Source organism: Cyprinus carpio, chromosome A18 (assembly GCF_018340385.1).
Source record: "Cyprinus carpio isolate SPL01 chromosome A18, ASM1834038v1, whole genome shotgun sequence".
In the NCBI taxonomy this organism is placed as follows: domain Eukaryota; kingdom Metazoa; phylum Chordata; class Actinopteri; order Cypriniformes; family Cyprinidae; genus Cyprinus; species Cyprinus carpio.
This window is the reverse complement of record NC_056589.1, coordinates 27,142,280-27,160,484: the sequence shown is the minus strand read 5'-3', so window position 1 is coordinate 27,160,484 and position 18,205 is coordinate 27,142,280. Positions and strand designations below refer to the sequence as shown.

The 18,205-nt window shown below is 34.6% G+C and overlaps 1 protein-coding gene across 3 annotated transcripts in view; it reads left to right on the top strand.

The window, feature by feature from the left end:
• Nucleotides 1–1,717: 1,717 nt before the first annotated feature.
• The window catches only part of LOC109046852 (thrombospondin type-1 domain-containing protein 4-like), a 31,648-nt gene continuing 15,160 nt past the window's right edge, over nt 1,718–18,205 (top strand). The window contains exons 1-2 of one of the 3 annotated variants that reach the window (XM_042775688.1): nt 1,718–1,815; nt 3,426–3,562. In XM_042775688.1, the coding sequence (XP_042631622.1) occupies nt 1,779–1,815; nt 3,426–3,562 (174 nt within the window). In that variant the 5' untranslated portion in view covers nt 1,718–1,778. Of the gene's footprint in view, nt 1,816–3,425; nt 3,574–11,265; nt 11,420–18,205 lie in introns of those variants that run through there. The other 2 variants (XM_042775690.1, XM_042775689.1) reach the window with 2 other exon arrangements.

Sequence of the window (18,205 nt, the reverse complement as noted above, 5' to 3'; positions counted from 1 at the left end):
GTTACAAATGAGATTAAGTTTGTTTATGTTGTTGGAGAGTGTTTGTTTTTTTTTTTGAAGTATGTTGAAATAAATAAGAGTTAGTTGACATGTAGTTGCAAATTATTGAGAAATTGTTGACATGTATTTAAAAAATAGACAATATGTTGACATGTAATTAAAAATTAATGAGAATTTGTTGACGTAGTTAAAAATTAATAAGAATTTGTTGACATGTAGGTGGAAAGTAATGAGTTAATTGACATGTAGTTATAAATTAACAATAGTTAATGTTAAATGAATGTAAGTTTGCTGACATGTAGTTAAAAATTAATGAGAATTTGTTGACATGTAGGTGCAAAGTAATGAGTTAATTGACATGTAGTTATAAATTAACAATAGTTAATGTTAAATGAATGTAAGTTTGCTGACATGTAGTTAAAAATTAATGAGAATTTGTTGACATGTAGTTAAAAATTAATAAGAATTTGATGACATGTAGTTAAAAATGTATGAGAATTTGATGACATGTAGTTAAAAATTAATAAGAATTTGTTGACATGTAGTTAAAAATAAGAATTTGATGACATGTAGTTAAAAATTTATGAGAATTTGTTGACATGTAGTTAAAAATTAATGAGAATTTGAAGACGTAGTTAAAAATAAGAATTTGATGACATGAGTTAAAAATGTATTAGAATTTGATGACATGTAGTTAAAAATTTATGAGAATTTGATGACATGTAGTTAAAAATTAATAAGAATTTGTTGACATGTAGTTAAAAATGAATAAGAATTTGATGACATGTAGTTAAAAATTTATGAGAATTTGTTGACATGTAGTTAAAAATTAATGAGAATTTGAAGACGTAGTTAAAAATTAATAAGAATTTGATGACATGTAGTTAAAAATTTATGAGAATTTGTTGACGTAGTTAAAAATTTATGAGAATTTGAGACATGTAGTTAAAAATTTATGAGAATTTGATGACATTTTTTTATAGTTTAATAATTTTTTGGGATTTGTGGTTTGTAGTTTATGATTTTTTTTTGACATGTAAGTTGCAAAGTAATGAGTTACTTGATGTAGTTGTAAATTAACAATAGTTAGTTGACATGTTAAATGAATGTAAGTTTGTTGACGTAGTTAAAAATTAATGAGATTTTGCTGAAGTTGCAAAGTAATGAGTTAGTTGACATGTAGTTGCAAATTAACAATATTTGACATATAAGTGAATGTAAATGTGTTGACGTAGTTATAAATTAATGAGAATTTGTTGACGTGGGAGCAATTTAATGAGAATTTGTTGACAGTTGCAAAATAATGACAATTTTGTTGACGTCGTTGCAAATTAATGATTATTTATTGACATGTACTTGCATATTAATGGGTTAGTTGACATGTAGTTGCAAAGTTAATTACAGTTAGTAGAATGTCTAAAGTGGTTTATCAGAATAAAGTGTAACCTTAATATCTATTGACCCTTGACATAACATTTAACTGATTAACATTATCATACGCCCAGGAAAAGGGCTTTTTTAACCTTGAACTTTTAAAGGGGTTTGCATCACTTTGACTCATGAAATATTCACACTTTTTACATCAGCACAAACTTTCATGCTCTGTGTTTAGTTTTTAGCATCTAAAAGAAAAATTATGCTGTTTGAAAACACTGAAGAGATGCAAGATATACTCGCAAAACTAAAAGCAGTGTGTGTTTATGAATTGACAGGCCTGTCCGTCACCCAGCAGACCAATCCGAGAGCTGCAGTGCTCCACCTTCAACACACAGCCCTTCATGGGCCGATTCTACCAGTGGGAACCCTTTAATGATGGTGAGCGGATTCTCTCAGTTCATGACATGAATGAGCTTCTGCTGATGGAAGGACTTTAGAGATATTAAAGTTTCGTAGGGATTCAAAGACATTTCATACACTGTTTCTTCTTACAGTGCCATTCAAAGGTTTGGGGTCAATTAATTTTAAAGTACATTTTAGAATATATTAATGTAGAAAACAGATATATTAAATTGTAATAATAATATTTCACAATATTACTGCGTTTACTGTATTTTTAAAAATCAAATAAATGCAGCCTTGATGAGTAGAAGAAACTTCTTTCAAAAACATTTTTAAAAATCTGACCAACCCCAGAACTTTTCCTCATAAGTTTTTGTCAGAAACCCTGAGGAGAAACATCCTGAATGACACACACATATTTGTGTTGTTAATCAGCTCTAATGATCATGTTGTAATTAAAGTTACAGTCATATTTCAATGAGTTCATTTGTGATGCCTTGGATTTTTTCAGCATGTTGGATCCTGTGCAACAGTGAAAGTTCTCCTCTGATTTATGAACTGTGAAACTGTGCCAGTGTTTGATTCATATTCACTTATGTTTATGGTTTGTGTGGAATATTCTTCTGCCCGCAGGCGATAGATGAGCCAACAGTGGAGTCGTGCCAAAGTTTTGTCTTAATGAAAAAAAGTTTCTTTTCAACACGAAGAATTAAATTAAATTTTCAGACTTATTCTAGTTTATTTCACATTGATGTTCTCTTGTGGCTACTTTGAATCATTACAGTCGTCTGATTCTGTTCTCATCAGTAGTACATTAGTACTAGAGCTCAGTGATTTTACCCTCATAACACATTCGGGTCCGTTTTGACCCAGAAGAGATATATATATATAATTTTTAGTAAGGGAACGTAACCCTAACCCTAACTTAAACATTATTTATTATTTTTATGTATTTTTATTTATTTCAGATTTTAAAACCTATTTTTAAAAAATGTTACACGTTTCACGTCATTACCCTTTACACGTTACACGTTACACGTGTCCAGGTCATTTTGACCCAGGTATGTATGGAGTACCATTTCTGTCAAAAACACTTTTTGTAAAATTATATATGAAATTACTGTATATCAGACTTTTGGGACTGAGTTTTGTTGATGAACAATGAATATGTACGTCTACTGAAAAACCATTGCAGCATGAAATATTTTCACTTTTTTCATCTGAGGTGAAGGTTTATGCAAGTAAAATTACTTTATTTTGTTTGGAAACTTTCCTAAAAATGAGCATTATTTATGTAGTTTCGATGGTGTTATGTTTCAAAATGTAGGTTTCATATAGATTTCAGTGCTTTGAGCAATTATGAGTTATAAATTCACATAAATATAATTAAACTCCATTTGTTCCAATAAGGTTGATACTGGTAATTCTCATATTATATGTTCTTAAAAATTTGTGGTTCATGCGTAATTTGAAATTTCTAATCATTTTTTAAATTTTTAATTAATAAAAAATGCAGTAAATACATGGTAACAAGATTTTAATTTTTTTTTGTTAAATCTTTTCACATTCAATCATTAATGAGAAGTTGATGATCAGATACAATTTGGTTTGGTGTTGTTGATTCCGTCTCTTATGTTTTTGATCAGTTTCCAGCGAGCAGAGCTGTGAGCTCAACTGCCGTGCCATTGGCTTCCGTTTCTACGTGCGTCAGGCGGACAGAGTCATCGATGGCACTCCGTGTGGACAGAACCAGACATCTGTGTGTGTGGCAGGACAGTGTCAGGTAGGAATCAGGTATTCGCTGCACTTTTATGCTTCCAGATGTCATTTTTTGACAAGTTCTTCTTATACATTTATATACTAGACTGAATTAGATGTGCAAAGTAAGTGAATTAATTAATGAGTAGCATGCTTCTGCTTGTGCACAGTGCTTTTGGTTTCATATGCAGCACAGTATTAATTGCTGGAGCTGCAGTGATGCGGTTGTGCAGTGGAGGGCAGTAGAGATCAATGGATATGAAAACATCACACAGCTGTTATGCTCTGGCTGTTTCCTGCCATTTACAGTGACTTGAGCGTGTGTCTAACAGCTCAGGGGTTTGAATCTTGTGTCTCTGCGATTTGAGTTTCTAGTCCAGATCATTTACAGCCTCAAAGTATCAGCATCATACTGTAATATTATTACTGTAATGGAAATATTGACATATTATTCAGCTTGTAATGTAAATTTCAAGTCTTACAGTGTTTGTTTTTATTAAATGTTGTTTTATGGAAAACATGGTAACGCTTTACAAATAAGGTTTTATTGAATGTTAGTTAACATGTTACACATTACATGTACTTACTATTATAATAACAATTAATTATGCATAATTACATGCAAGTAACCCTAATCATAACCCTAACCATATTGTAATATTATAAGTACTTAAATGCATAATTACTTTGTAACAAGGACATCTTAAAATAAAGTATAACCGAAATATATTTATCATCATTAGTTTATGTTAACTAATGCATTTACTAATTAACTAGTTAACAAATGTGACCTTATTGTAAAGTGTTACCAAAAACAGGATGATTTTCATTATTGCATTACAGTAATGAGAATTTAGGGGTAAAATGTGCTGATTTGTCATACAAATTGTCATATTATGAAAGTTTCATAAGAATAAGCTTCTTATTGTTCGGGTGTGATACAGAGATATTAGAGTTGATTAAAACTAAAATCATAATAAACATTTTCGCTACGTTAAATAAAATTAATGTTAACTGACGTAAAATAAAATATTAAAAACTTTTGTTTATAAATTTAAAACTTTAATTTTGACTATTTGCCAAGGTAACTTTTCTCATTTTTCATTTATTTGATGTACTAAAGTAACTAAAACTGAAATACAAACTAATAAAAGATAAATAAAAAAACAACTAATAAAAATGACAAAAACACAAGAGAATTAATAAAACTTTAATATTAAAATTAAAACTGAAAATGTAAAAATAAGTCTAATTTAAAATGTTATCAAAAATTTGAATTGTGTCGCGATTTATTCATGAGAACAGAATTTTAGTCATGTGTTGTCGATCATCTCTGTCATCCGTATTGAAGCTCTTCTCTTACAGATATATAGTTCTGCTATTCCATCTGATCTTCCGTTATCTGTTTTTCGGGGATAAGCATTAATTACCCAGAGTTCAGAGCGGCGTGCCACATCCTGCATGTAAAGACTGTCAGACGCACAACAGTTGCCGGCTGTCTGAGCCGGAGGATCTTTTGTGTTTGTGAGTGAATTAGACACGCTTTCAGCGCTCCGGAATCTGCCTGTCGTCCAGCTGTGCTTTTTTTCAGACATGTCACTTCAACAAATCCTACAGAAATAAGATGTAACACAGACGCCGCATTAACAAGCTGCACATGCCGCTGCCAACATGCAAAGGTTAAATAATGCGGTGACGGTTCGATTCCGCCTCTGTAGGTTGTTTTGTGGCATTTCTCTCAGATACTTTGAATTCTTCTGACAGCTGACGGAGATCAGTCGACAAATCCAGAGCTTTAAGATCTCTTCCTCGGGTAACGAGGAGGATCTGTGACGGGATGAAGATTACACACAACAAATCCACCGCATTAGCCTTGACATTTAGATATGTTGGCTGGAACACCGTTTGGGTTGGATTTAGGGTGACTTTTCCAAAACATTATTCAGTGAGCATTTGGAACTCAGCAAATATGATCATCAGTTTCTGTGTAAATATAATAGAAACTTGATCACTGTATGAGAATGTTGTACTTTTCAGGGAGGTTGTAGTTATATGTGCATGTAGTTATTTGGTATAAACAGGTTTTCTTCTCTGTGCGCATGTAGTTTCAATGAAACCTTGTTTCTGGCACAGAATAAAAACTAAAAATGGTAATTGCAACTTTTTATTTCACAATTCTGCCATTTTTCTTGCAATTCTGACTTTACATCTCGCGATTCTGACTTTACATCTCACGATTCTGACTTTACATCTCGCAATTCTGACTTTACATCTCGCAATTCTGACTTTACATCTCACGATTCTGACTTTACATCTTGTAATTCTGACTTTACATCTCGCAATTCTGACTTTACATCTCACGGTTTTGACTTTACGTCTTGCAATTTTTACTTTACATCTCACGATTCTGACTTTACATCTCGCAATTCTGACTTTACATCTCACGATTCTGACTTTACATCTCGCAATTCTGACTTTACATCTCACGATTCTGACTTTACATCTCGCAATTCTGACTATACATCTCACTAATCTGACTTTACATCTCGCGATTCTGACTTTACGTCTCGCAATTTTGACTTTACATCACACAATTCTGACTTTACATCTAGCAATTCTGACTTTACATCTCGCAATTCTGACTTTACATCTCACAATTCTGACTTTACATCACACAATTCTTACTTTACATCTCACAATCCTGACTTTACGTCTCGCAATTTTGACTTTACATCTCACAATTCTGACTTTACATCTCACGATTCTGACTTTACATCTCACGATTCTGACTTTACATCTCACGATTCTGACTTTACATCTCACGATTCTGACTTTACATCTCACAATTCTTACTTTACATCTCACAATCCTGACTTTACGTCTCGCAATTTTGACTTTACATCTCACAATTCTGACTTTACATCTAGCAATTCTGACTTTACATCTCGCAATTCTGACTTTACATCTCACAATTCTGACTTTACATCACACAATTCTCTCTAAATCACGCAATTTTGACTTTCCATGACGCAATTCTGACTTTACATCTCATAGAAAGGTTGTAGTTATTTGTGCATGTAGTTATTTGCACTAACATGTTTTCTTGTCTGTGTGCACATGTAGTTTCTATTACGTTTTCTTGTTTCTGCCACAGAATAAGAACTAAAAAAGGTAATTGCAACTTTTTATCTCACTACTCTACCTTTTAATTCTGACTTCACATCATGCAATTCTAACTTTACATGAGCTAATAATGACCAGTTGTATTTGTATGAACTAATGTTAAAAAAGATAATTAAGTACTATAACAGATGTATTGCTCATTGTTAATTAATGCAACTAAATGCAATGGAAGCTTACCGTTAAGTGTTACCCTTTTATCATATACCAAAGTAAAAAAAAAAAAACTATTTTTAATGAGTTTGCTCATTTTTCAGCTGCTAAAACTTCACACAGAGATGAACAAACGAGTGTTTAGCATGCATTTACTCTCCTGCAATGGTTTGGTGTTGGTAAATGTTTAAGCAGTGTAACTGCAGCTGTAGACGAGCCTGAGAGGGAATTTCACTCTTTCACACACTAAAGGAAAGAAAGAGCCTTTATGAAGGGAATCCCACTGAGCACTGAGCTGCGGCTGAATGCCAGAGGAGTGTGTGTGTGTGTGTGTGTGTGTGTGTGTGTGTGTGTGTTTTGTGTTTGTGTTTGTGTGTCTTTTTTTTTTGATTTGAAAAATTTTTCCTAAATTTTTTGCTTGAAATACCCCTGATTTCTAAAGCAATGTTTACCTTTCAAAATATAATGATATGTAATGGCATTGCATTCACATTGAAACTTATTTCTGCCATGGAAAAAAAATATAAAAAAGGCAAGTACATTTGTGTCTGACAATTGTGACTTTTTTCTTGCAATTTAAAGTTGTTGTTTTTTCAAGCTTCCATACATTCAGGATATATGTTATGCTTTAGTTCACTGTAAACACCTTAAGGAGTTTTTGTTCATTTTGTTCCGCAGTTGCCCTATTTTTGAATTGAACTGGTACTAAAAATGAAGACTTGCTTTTTATTACTGCAGTATTTTTCTGTAAAGCTGCTTTGAAATTATGCACATCGTGAAAAGTGCATTATAAATAATATTGACTTGTTAATGAGTGAGATTGATGTCAGTGCTCCTGTAGTTCATGTCAGTAACAATACCAGAGTCACGGGTCTGATGCTCACGGACTGCGTGAACTTATATAATATATGTTTTTAATGCAATGCGAGTCTCTATGGATAAAAGCGTCTGCCAGATGCATTAATGTAAATGCGATGAGTTACAGCTCTGAACACTGCTCTTGCTCTTGACAGCATCAGTGATGGAGCCTGTGCGCTGAACGAGTGTGAGCGAGATGAAATACTGCAGGGAATCCCACTAGAAAACACAACAACGGGACTTTCCAATGATAGCTCAAACTGAGCTCCTGCTAACATATTTATAAAAGCAATAAAAGTGCAAATCTCATGTGCTTGAAAAGTAGCTTGGAAACATTATTTGAAATAATACCATGTTAATACCATGTTTTTGGGGTATGCATGTTTGCAAGACAATTTTATTTATATAGCACATTTCATACACCATACAGTAGTAACAAGTAAAAAGTGTTTTAATTTTAAATATTTTATACATTTGCTTTTGAACACATCAAATATATTCAAATTTAAATCAGCTATCAATATCATAAATTTAATGTAATCAATGGATTTATTTTGTATTAATACAGAATTAGGATTGTTATTTACTTTGTCTTATAAATTGCATTACATAAACTTATTTTAATTAGTTAGTTATTATATATATTATACCCTTAGTTATTATATAGCAGTATATTAGTAAGTCTAGTCTCTAGCGTGTTTGTGGCCAGTGGCGCGTGTGTTTCTGTTGAGTGTGTGATATCAGGAGGCTCTTCAAGCGCATCTCTCCGGGCCGATCTGAACTCTGAGTCTGTCTGCAGCCGCAAACATAATGCCATTTCAGCACGCTGTTAGTTCGGCCCGTCAGCGCCTGCTGCTTACATTGGGCTGGATTTACGGCTGTAGGTTCACATTAGAGTCTGAATGTAAAGACTGATGATGGCAAACGCTCACACACTCGCTCCTCTGGTCTCACACACTTCTCTCATTATAACACTGGGAATCCAGTTTCAACCCTAAGAAATTTAAATTCTGCTGCAGCTGCAGCCAGTTCTGTTCAGAGGATCCAGAAGCCTTTGCCCTGGTGTTTTTCTGTGAGTTTCACAATCGTTGGTGAGGTTTCCTAAGTGTGTTTTAATTGCATTGTTGTGTAGTCGCTAGAGTGCTGCCAGGAGGTTGCGACATGGTTGCTAGGGTGTTCTGGATAGTTGCCAGGGGGTTGCTATGTGGTTTCTGTGTTGTTCTGTGCGGTTGCCAGGGTGTTGCTACAGTATGTAGTTGCTAGGGTGATTGTCTGGGTGTTTCTATGTGGTTGCTACGGTGTTGTGGGTGGTTTCCAAGTTGTTGCTGTGTGGTTGCCAGGCTGTTCTGGGTGGATGCCAGGATGTTGCTATGTAGTTGCTACTGTGTTCTGGTTGTTTCCAAGGTGTTGCTATGTGGTTGCTATGATTTTCTGGGTGGTTGTCATGGTGTTGCTATGTCATTTCTAGTGTGTTCTGGTTGTTTCCAAGGTGTTGCTATATAGTTGCTGAAGTATTCTGGGGAGTTGCTATGGGCTTGTTAGGGTGTTGCTCTATGGTTTGCTGTGGTGTTTTGGATGGTTTCCAGGGTGTTTCTGTGCGGTTGTTAGGATGTTGTCCTTTGTTTTTTAAGATGTTCTGGGTGGTTGTCAGGTTGTTGCTATGAGGATGCTAGGTTGTTCTTGGAGGTTGCCAGGATGTTGCTACAGTATTTATTTGTTAGGTTGTTCTGTGTGATTGTCAGGCTGTTGCTATGTGGTTGCTATGGTTTTCTGGGTGGTTGCCATGGTGTTGCTATGTCATTTCTAGGGTGTTCTGGTTGTTTCCAATGTGTTGTTGTGTGTTTGCTAGAGTGTTCTGGAGGGTTGACATGGTGTTTTGGAGGGTTTCCAGGGTGTTTCTGTGTGGTTGTTAGGATGTTGCTCTTTGGTTTTTGTGTTGTTCTGGAGGGTTGTCAGGTTGTTGCAACAGTGTTTATTTCTTAGGTTGTTCTGTGTGATTGTCAGGCTGTTGCTCTGCGCTTGCTACGGTGTTCTGGGTGGTTTTCAAAGTGTTGCTATGAGGTTGCCAGGGTGTTTTGGTGGGTTGCCATGGTGTTGCTAAGGTGTTATGGATGGTTTCCAGGGTGTTGCTATGTGGTTGTTAGGATGTTCTGGATCGTTGCCAAGGTGTTGGGGGTGGTTGCTAGGGTGATTGATTGCTACTTCTCTCATTTGACCGGTATCTTTCCTCTCATGTCTGTGACTCTGTACGTTTTGTCCTGCTCTCATTAACAGTGGGTTGATTTTAAGGTGTACAGAAGCGTCTCAGGAGAAGCGGAGGCCAGCGGTCTGTTAAACTCATCGCGAGTGACCTTCACCTCCACGTTTACATGCGTCTGGCCCTGTGCTGTCTGATCAGTTTCCCACATGTATATAAGAGCAGTTTTCTGTGCGTCCCAGCTCCAGACTTCAGTGTTAACAGGCTTTAGTGTATGACACACACTCACAGCTGCTGTCAGGTGTGTTAATGCAGAGCGCTTGATGAGAACGTGTGTCGAAGGGTTTCAGGTGTTGAAAGTCTAAAAGCTGATTTTTGCACTATATTAATACATGTACTATATTAATACCGTGTTTTTGTTTTTTGAGTGTGGGTGTAGGCAAGTAAATTTATTTTGTGTATTTAATTTAATTTAGAAGCAAAGAAATTAATTGTATAAATTTTATTTAAAAATATACTTAAAAATATAAAAACAGTAATAAAAAGGTACATAAGGAATTAAAAATATTGTAAAAAAGAAAAAAAAAACAGTGATATCCTAAAATATGCACTATATATATATATATATATATATATATATTTAGTTTGTTTGTTTTCATGAGTTTTACTTTTTTGAGTCTTTAGTTTTGGACTTGTGATTTTTTTTTTTTCAAAATTAAAATAGAAAATAATTTGAGATTATTCACCTTTCATTTGTAAAGCGTTGCAATCACTGAATTATGCTTAAACAGGCATCATCATGATTATTTCAAATATAAAACTTTTTAAAATTTTTCATTGAATTTACAACAATAAAACATTTACAATGGAGTAAAAAGACTAATTTTGCAGTATAAGTCATTGTTTTACAAAAATTATGTTTTTATGTCATTCAGTTTATACTAATCATCTGATCTTTTGATTTGAGTCCAACAAAATCCAAATATAAATAATTTTAGATCTTAAATATATGTTATCACATAAATATTTGTATTTATAGCTAAAGTAATTACTTTCATGTTTTTTGGACATTTTGCTATGTAAATACCATGTTTTTTCAGGCATTACCTCAGTGATACTATGTTTTTTGTACACAGTACCATGACAGTATGATGTCTATTGTATGTGGTAAATGATTTACTTTGGAGTACCGTATTAATACTATGGTATATGAATATGGAAGTTGTTCTGTAGCACCAGTTTCATCTTTTGTGTTTCTCTCAGTCATCCTAGAGTCTCTCTCTCTCTGTTCCCACTGTTCCTCCTCCAGCAGCTCAGCTTTCACGTCTGCGTTCAGTGTGTGTGTGTGTGTGTGTGTGTGTGTGTGTGTGTGATCTGCGCTCCAGGAGGACGACACAGTCGCACAGAGAGCGTGTGCGTGTCATGATGCTGTCTGCCGTGGCTCTACTTCTCGTCTGTCTGCAGATGCGTGTTCTGGGCAAGCCGTGGTCGCAGGTCTGTGTGTTTCATGTTTGCTTTGACTTCTTCCACTTCTTCCATTCACATTTAGACAAGCATGGAGGCATTTTAAGATCTTAAATGACCTAAATACCTTGTTTGAGCTGGACTGTTATCAGTCTGATTCTGCATACTGTGGCTTTAGAGAATGATATGTTATGCAAAATATTAACCTGATTGTTTTTGGGGTGTTTGTTAGATGCATATGTTTCAGATGTTTAATATTGCCTAAGCACACAAATATTAATTAAACCAATGTGCAAAACAGATGTTTGAACGACTTCACATCCAATCAGGATTTACACTCTGAATTTGTTTTATAAACCAAGTTTGACTGTTTGGAGTCTTTAGTTTTCAATTTATGAATCTGTTTCATTCATTTGAGGTGAATCATCTGATCGTTTGATTTGAGTCCATCAAGATCCATCAATAAATATAGAAAATAATCAGAGATTAATCACCTTCCATTTCTATTTTATTCAGTGAATTTTAAAAAAATTGATTATCACATGATAATTAAAAAATATAAAAATCATTTTGCGAATCTGTTTTTAAAAAGATTGTTTTTATGTCAGACTGATTCATTCATTTGATATGAATCAAGATTAAAATAAAAATAATTTTACATTTTAAAAAAAGAATTATCGCGTGATTATTTAAAATATATGACATTTTTTAGTTGAATTTCTAGCTAAAATAATTACTTTTATGTTTTTTGGACATTTGATGTCGGATTGATTCACGTGAATCATCTGATCTTTTGATTCGAGTCCATCGAGATCCATCAATAAAAACAGAAAATAATTTGAGATTAACCTTAAAGTATTTAACAGGCATTATCACATGATTGTTCAAAATATAGAAAACATTTTTCACTGAATTTCGCAACAAAAATGCAGCTGTAATGAAATAAAATGTAATAAAAAGTCATGTCAGCTCTACTTTGGATGACAGTTTTAATGCTTCCTCCTGATTTCGCTAAGTATGCTGATTTAACGAGTGTCCTTGAGCGGGATTGTGACGTTTATTGTGTGTTTGGGTGTGATGCTTTCTAAGGCCACGTTCACTTCCTCCAGCACTTCCTCTTCCATCAAGAACATGTCAAACGCTGCACAGAGGCCTTTAAATGTCATCGCTGGGCTTTTAATAACAGGATCTGAGAGATGAAAGAATGAGAGCCGGGACAGCACTATTTTAGCCATCTTTACGGGCGGACGCTGTGTGTTTATGGTGTAACCGTGACCCTTTAAGGCTCTGCGTGTCACTCGTTTCCGTTTCCCTCTCGCTGATGTGCCGTAAATCACAGCCGATACTGATTCACTTCAGACCGTCAGATACATTTGTGGCACATATTTATAAATAAAAAAAAAAATAGCATTTTTATGAGTTTTATTACATGTGATCTGTGGGATTTTTCACTTGTTTGCTGGTCAAGCGGGTGAAAATGGTTCATCTGATTATATATAAACATATATATATCTGGATTATGAAATCAGATTCCAAAAATGAAGTACTTGTTATTAGATTATATTACATTTTAAAATGAGCACAATCAGATTGCAGTTACTTTTTAATAGATAACATGATTACATACATGACCTAATATGTGTAATCCAGATTATGTTACTAACTAAATAACAGACTACAGTTTGTGTCCCTGAAGATCAGTTTTTGATTTGTGTATATTGTGTTTTTTTTTATATATAGATAAAGGTTAATTGTATGGGTCAAAATATCTGATTTTTCTTTTATGCCAAAAATCATTAGGATATTAAGTAAAGATCATGTTCCATGAAGATAATTTGTAAATTTCCTACCGTAAATATATCAAAACTTAATATTTTGATTAGTAATATGCATTGCTAAGAACTTCATTTGAACAACTTTAAAGATGATTTTCTCAATGTTTTGATAATGTGGTTTCAGGGAGTTGTGTTGGGTGGTTGCTAGGGTGTCTTGTGTGGTTGCTAGGGTGTTTTCTTCCTGTCTGGTGTGAAACGTCCTGCACCTGTGTGTCTCAGTGATCTTCAGATGATGCGAGGAATCATTCACGTCTGGAGCAGCTCACACACTCGGTTTGAGCTCTAGTACTAGTGCTGGTTGAGTTCTTCTGTGTGTGTGGTGAGTGTATTTGTGCGGCGCAGACCGGTAGTCAGCTGTTTTACAGGCTGAAGGTAATTAAAGCGGCTCCAGTGCTGGAGTTTACCGCGGTAAACGGTGGCCGTTATGAGCCTGCGGTTGCTCTCTTAAAGTCCCGGAGTGCATCTGTGCGTTTGCAGGACACATGCTTCTGTCCCGTCCTCCACATGGGGTCCACATGAAGCCAGCCGCAGGAGTTTCTCTCTCCACAGGAATGTGACGCGCAAACAATTACAAACACGCCGGTTTAGACTGGAGCGCTGCTGGAAACATATTCTCTCATCATACAGTACTCTATATCTTCAGTTTCCTCAGACGATCATTTGGACTCATGCTTCATTTGTTATATGCTTCCACACAGATATGAGTGTTATATGAGTGCCTGAAAGAGACTTGTTTTCTGAAAGTTAATGTGTTTACCGGCTTTACATGATTTCATGTTGCATATAACTTTACACAGAACAGGTTATTAAGAATCATTTTTATGTCTTGTGGTTATATTTTATAAACAGTGTGTAGGGTCATAATAGTTTATTGTAAGGATAATTTGTGCTTTTTTATAAACTGAAGTGTTTTTCTGTGGTGATCTGCAGGTAAATTTGCATGAGCAGAAATGCTTTCTTTTGTATTCAGTTGATTATTAGTTTAATTTCAGAATTTAACAGTGGAAATTACCTTATATTAATATTAATAAGAACCGTTAAAGTGATTTGAGTTAAAGGCTACTTACTTACTTCGGCAGTCAAAACAGACCAAAGACTATGAACATAATATTTTTTAGTGAAATTGGTAACACTTTATTTTAAAGTGTTCTTGTTACATACACTACATGTACTTACTATTATAATAACAATGAATTATGCATAATTACATGCAAGCCAAACCCTAATCCTAACCCTAACCATAAAGTAAGTACATTCAGTTAATTGATATTACTCAAAACTTATATCATGTATAATACACTGGAACAAGGACACCTTAAAATAAAGTGTAAGCATGAAATTCATGTACTGTATTTTGTTTCAATAATATTTATTCTATATTATTTTGTATTTTAAGGGAATTTCGTGGTACTAAATAATATTTATCTGAAAATTATTACTATATTAAATGATACAATACAGTGTTAATACAGTGTTCAAGTTAAAAATTTAGCAAAGGTGAAGACAGATTAATGCCATCTGGTGTGAGAAATCACATTAAATCAACCAATTAAAAAAAAAACTATATATATATATATACTTTTTTTCAGACATAATTACTTTAACTTTTTTAGGCTGTGCATTTGGATATAATTTTAAACATTATCAAAGACTTCATTGATTTCACTCCCCATTCATTTGCAATGGCAGATATTTCTGACCATGAAAATCACATGTGTGAATATTTAATAAGGCCATTTATCTTTTTCTAATCACATCCATGTGTTCAAGGGGCAAGTGCCACAAACATCACAAAGTTTTGTTTCATTCTGAAGTAAAAAGTTCAGAACATAAAATGTTCGGTCTTAACGAGCAAGCAGAGGGTTAAGAAGGTTTCGGTTGAGTACATTCAGGGTTCATCTGTATTATATTGTGTGTGTGTCGTGATGAGCTGAATTCATAATGATGATATGATATCACCGTTCTGGATTATTCCTCTCATAAATAGGCGCCACACATCGTGATGTTTGACATCCGTGGTCAGATGAAGTGATCTGAGAGCTCCTGGTGTCTGTTTGTTGGCTTTGTAAATCAGACGCTGAGCTGGATGGAAAGAGCTGGTTGAAAGATTTCCAATCTGTCCATAAGCTGCTGGCTGCTGTTCCCAGTGCATCGTGGGAACTCGTACGGAGAGCAGGAGGCTCTGCCATAAAGACGTCTGTCCAGCAGCTTGTTATTCATTATATGAGCGCAGAAAGAAGACTTTGGGACACTAACAACTGCATTTTATTAGTGACAGAAATCAGAATGTGAATCTGAAGTTTAAACATGATCCACGTGAACGTTAAACACACAGAAGAGCTGCTTTGTTTGAATCACCTGAACGCTGCAAAAAAATTGTTATTACTCAGTATTTCTGTCTTGTTTTCCAGCACAAATATCTAAACATTCTTAAATCAAGATACATTTACTCAAAACATTAAATGAAAAGATATTAAGTCTTGTTTTCTGAAACATTAAGCGAGTTTGAGACAACTAAATCTCAAATTAACACCATAAAAATCATTTTAGTTACTTGAATTAAAAAAAATGTTAACTGAAATCAAATAAAATATAAAAAACTTTTTATTTCAGTTAGTTGCCAAGGCAACATTTCTGATTATTTTTGCATGATGTACTAAAATAACTAAAACTGAAACTCAAATATAATTAATAAAAACTATATATATATATATATATATTAACACAAAAACTACCATAACTGACGAAAACAAATAATTACTAAAATTTTAACTAAAATTAAAATGAAAACAGATAATATAAAAATACATATAAAATATTATATTATAATAAAGTATTATAATAGTTTTATATATATATATATATATATATATATATATATATATATATATATATATATATATATATATATATATATATATTAGTGCTATCAAACAATTAATCACATCCAAAATAAAAGTTTTTGTTTACATAATATGTGTGTGTACTCTGTATATTTATTATGTATATATAAAGACACACACATACAGCATATATTTTAAAAATATTTACATGTATTAACGTGTATGTATTTATATTCATATAAATTGTATCATATATAAATTTATTTAATATATAAACGTAACATATCTTTCTTAAATATATACATGCTTATGTGTGTATTTATATTTACATAAAAATAAACACAGTACACACACACACACACACACACATATATATATATTATGTAAACAAAAACTTTTATTTTGGATGCGATTAATCGCAATTAATCATTTGACAACATATTTATTAACTGATTTTAAAAAATATTCTTAAAAACTGGAAATGGTAATAGTATCTCAATGGTATTAAAATAACTGCTTAATATCTGTGTGTGGCTCTAGAAAAATCATCTTAATTCAAAGGGAAACAGGTTTTATGATATTTCTTTCTTGTTTTAAGCATAAATTCACTTGATTTTTCTTCTCAAGTTAATGTATCTTGGATTAAGAATGCTTGGATATTTGTACTGTAAAACAAGATTTTTGCAGTGTAATAATTGTGCTTGTTCAGTCAAGGGCTTGAAATATCAATAAATTCAGACGGCATAGTTCGAGGTCATTGGTTCTGCTCAGACGTGTGTGTTCTGCTGCGTGTGAAGGTGCTTTTGTTTGAATTCGTCCATTATGGAGTGTAAAATATCCCTGGCCGCTGTAACCGAAGCCGTCGGGTCAGTCCTGCTGCCAGCTTCATTCTCGCTGGTGAACCACAAACTCGAGCCGCCCATCGCTTCAAAGAGCTCTTACAGTAGAGAGGATATTCCATATCACAGGAGACGCTGATCCGTCAGGCTGAAACACTAGAGGTTTGGTGTTTCGGGCCATCATGTGTCCAGCAGAAATATCCGTGTGATGATGGATGACGTTTACATGCAGTTGCCCTTGATGTGTGTCTGCTCAGATATCCTCCCGGCTTCACCATCATCTCCATCTGCAAGCAGAAGTGTCTTCATACGAACACTAAAAATCATCAGCTGTCGGCAGCGGCAAGTCTGAAGAGAATCTTAGGAATGCTGAAATCCGTGTTTTGGTGTTTCTCCGGGTGCCAAACAGGCCGGATGTCCTACAGAGAGCGAGAGAGAGAGAGAGAGACAGAGAGAGAGACAGAGAGAGAGCGGGGCTCTGGGAACCAAATGACCTGGATTCAGGTCTGATGCTTCCTTCAGGTCCTCCTGGGAAAGTCCTACTTACACGTCTGAAAGTCATTACCATGTGTCTGAAGAGGTTTTGGATGTTATAATGATAATTATGGCAATAACTACAAGGATAACTATAATAACTATGTGGAAGCCTGTTTATGACACTGAATAAAAAATAAAAATAAAAAAAGGTAATTGTGACTTTTAATCTCACAATTCTGACTTTTTGCTTGCAATTTACATTTTTTTTCTCTAAATTGCAGGATGTAAACTCACAATTGCAAGTTATAAAGTCAAAATTGTGAGGCACGTTGTGACAGAAGACAGCTCCTTACAGGAAGTAAGCGGCACCCCTTCTACCTGTGTTTGTTTTCCCCCTGCGATTATGGGGATCACGACATGCTTCATTTTCCTAGCCCGTAGAGATCTCCCCTTCGTTGAGTATGCCAGGGAGTTTTGCTCGCTCTCTGCGGCAACAGCTTTAGATGATGCCACCATCAACTCTGTTTAGGCACAGGGCCAATTACCATTGTCACGTGGACCTCCCAGACAACACGGGACTAAACTGGAGGGAAGGGATCCTCTGGTGTCAGCGAGTGCTCCAGTCCCCAAGTTTAGCCCAGAGAGGGTTCCAGTCCCTGAGTTTAACCCAGCGAAGGCTCCAGTCTCTGAGTTTAGCCCAGCCAGGGTTCCAGTCCAAGAGTTTAGCCCAGCCAGGGCTCCATTCCCAGAGTTTAGCCCAGCGAAGGCTCCAGTCCCTGAGTTTATCCCAGCAAGGGCTCCAGTCCCCCAAGTCCCCGAGTT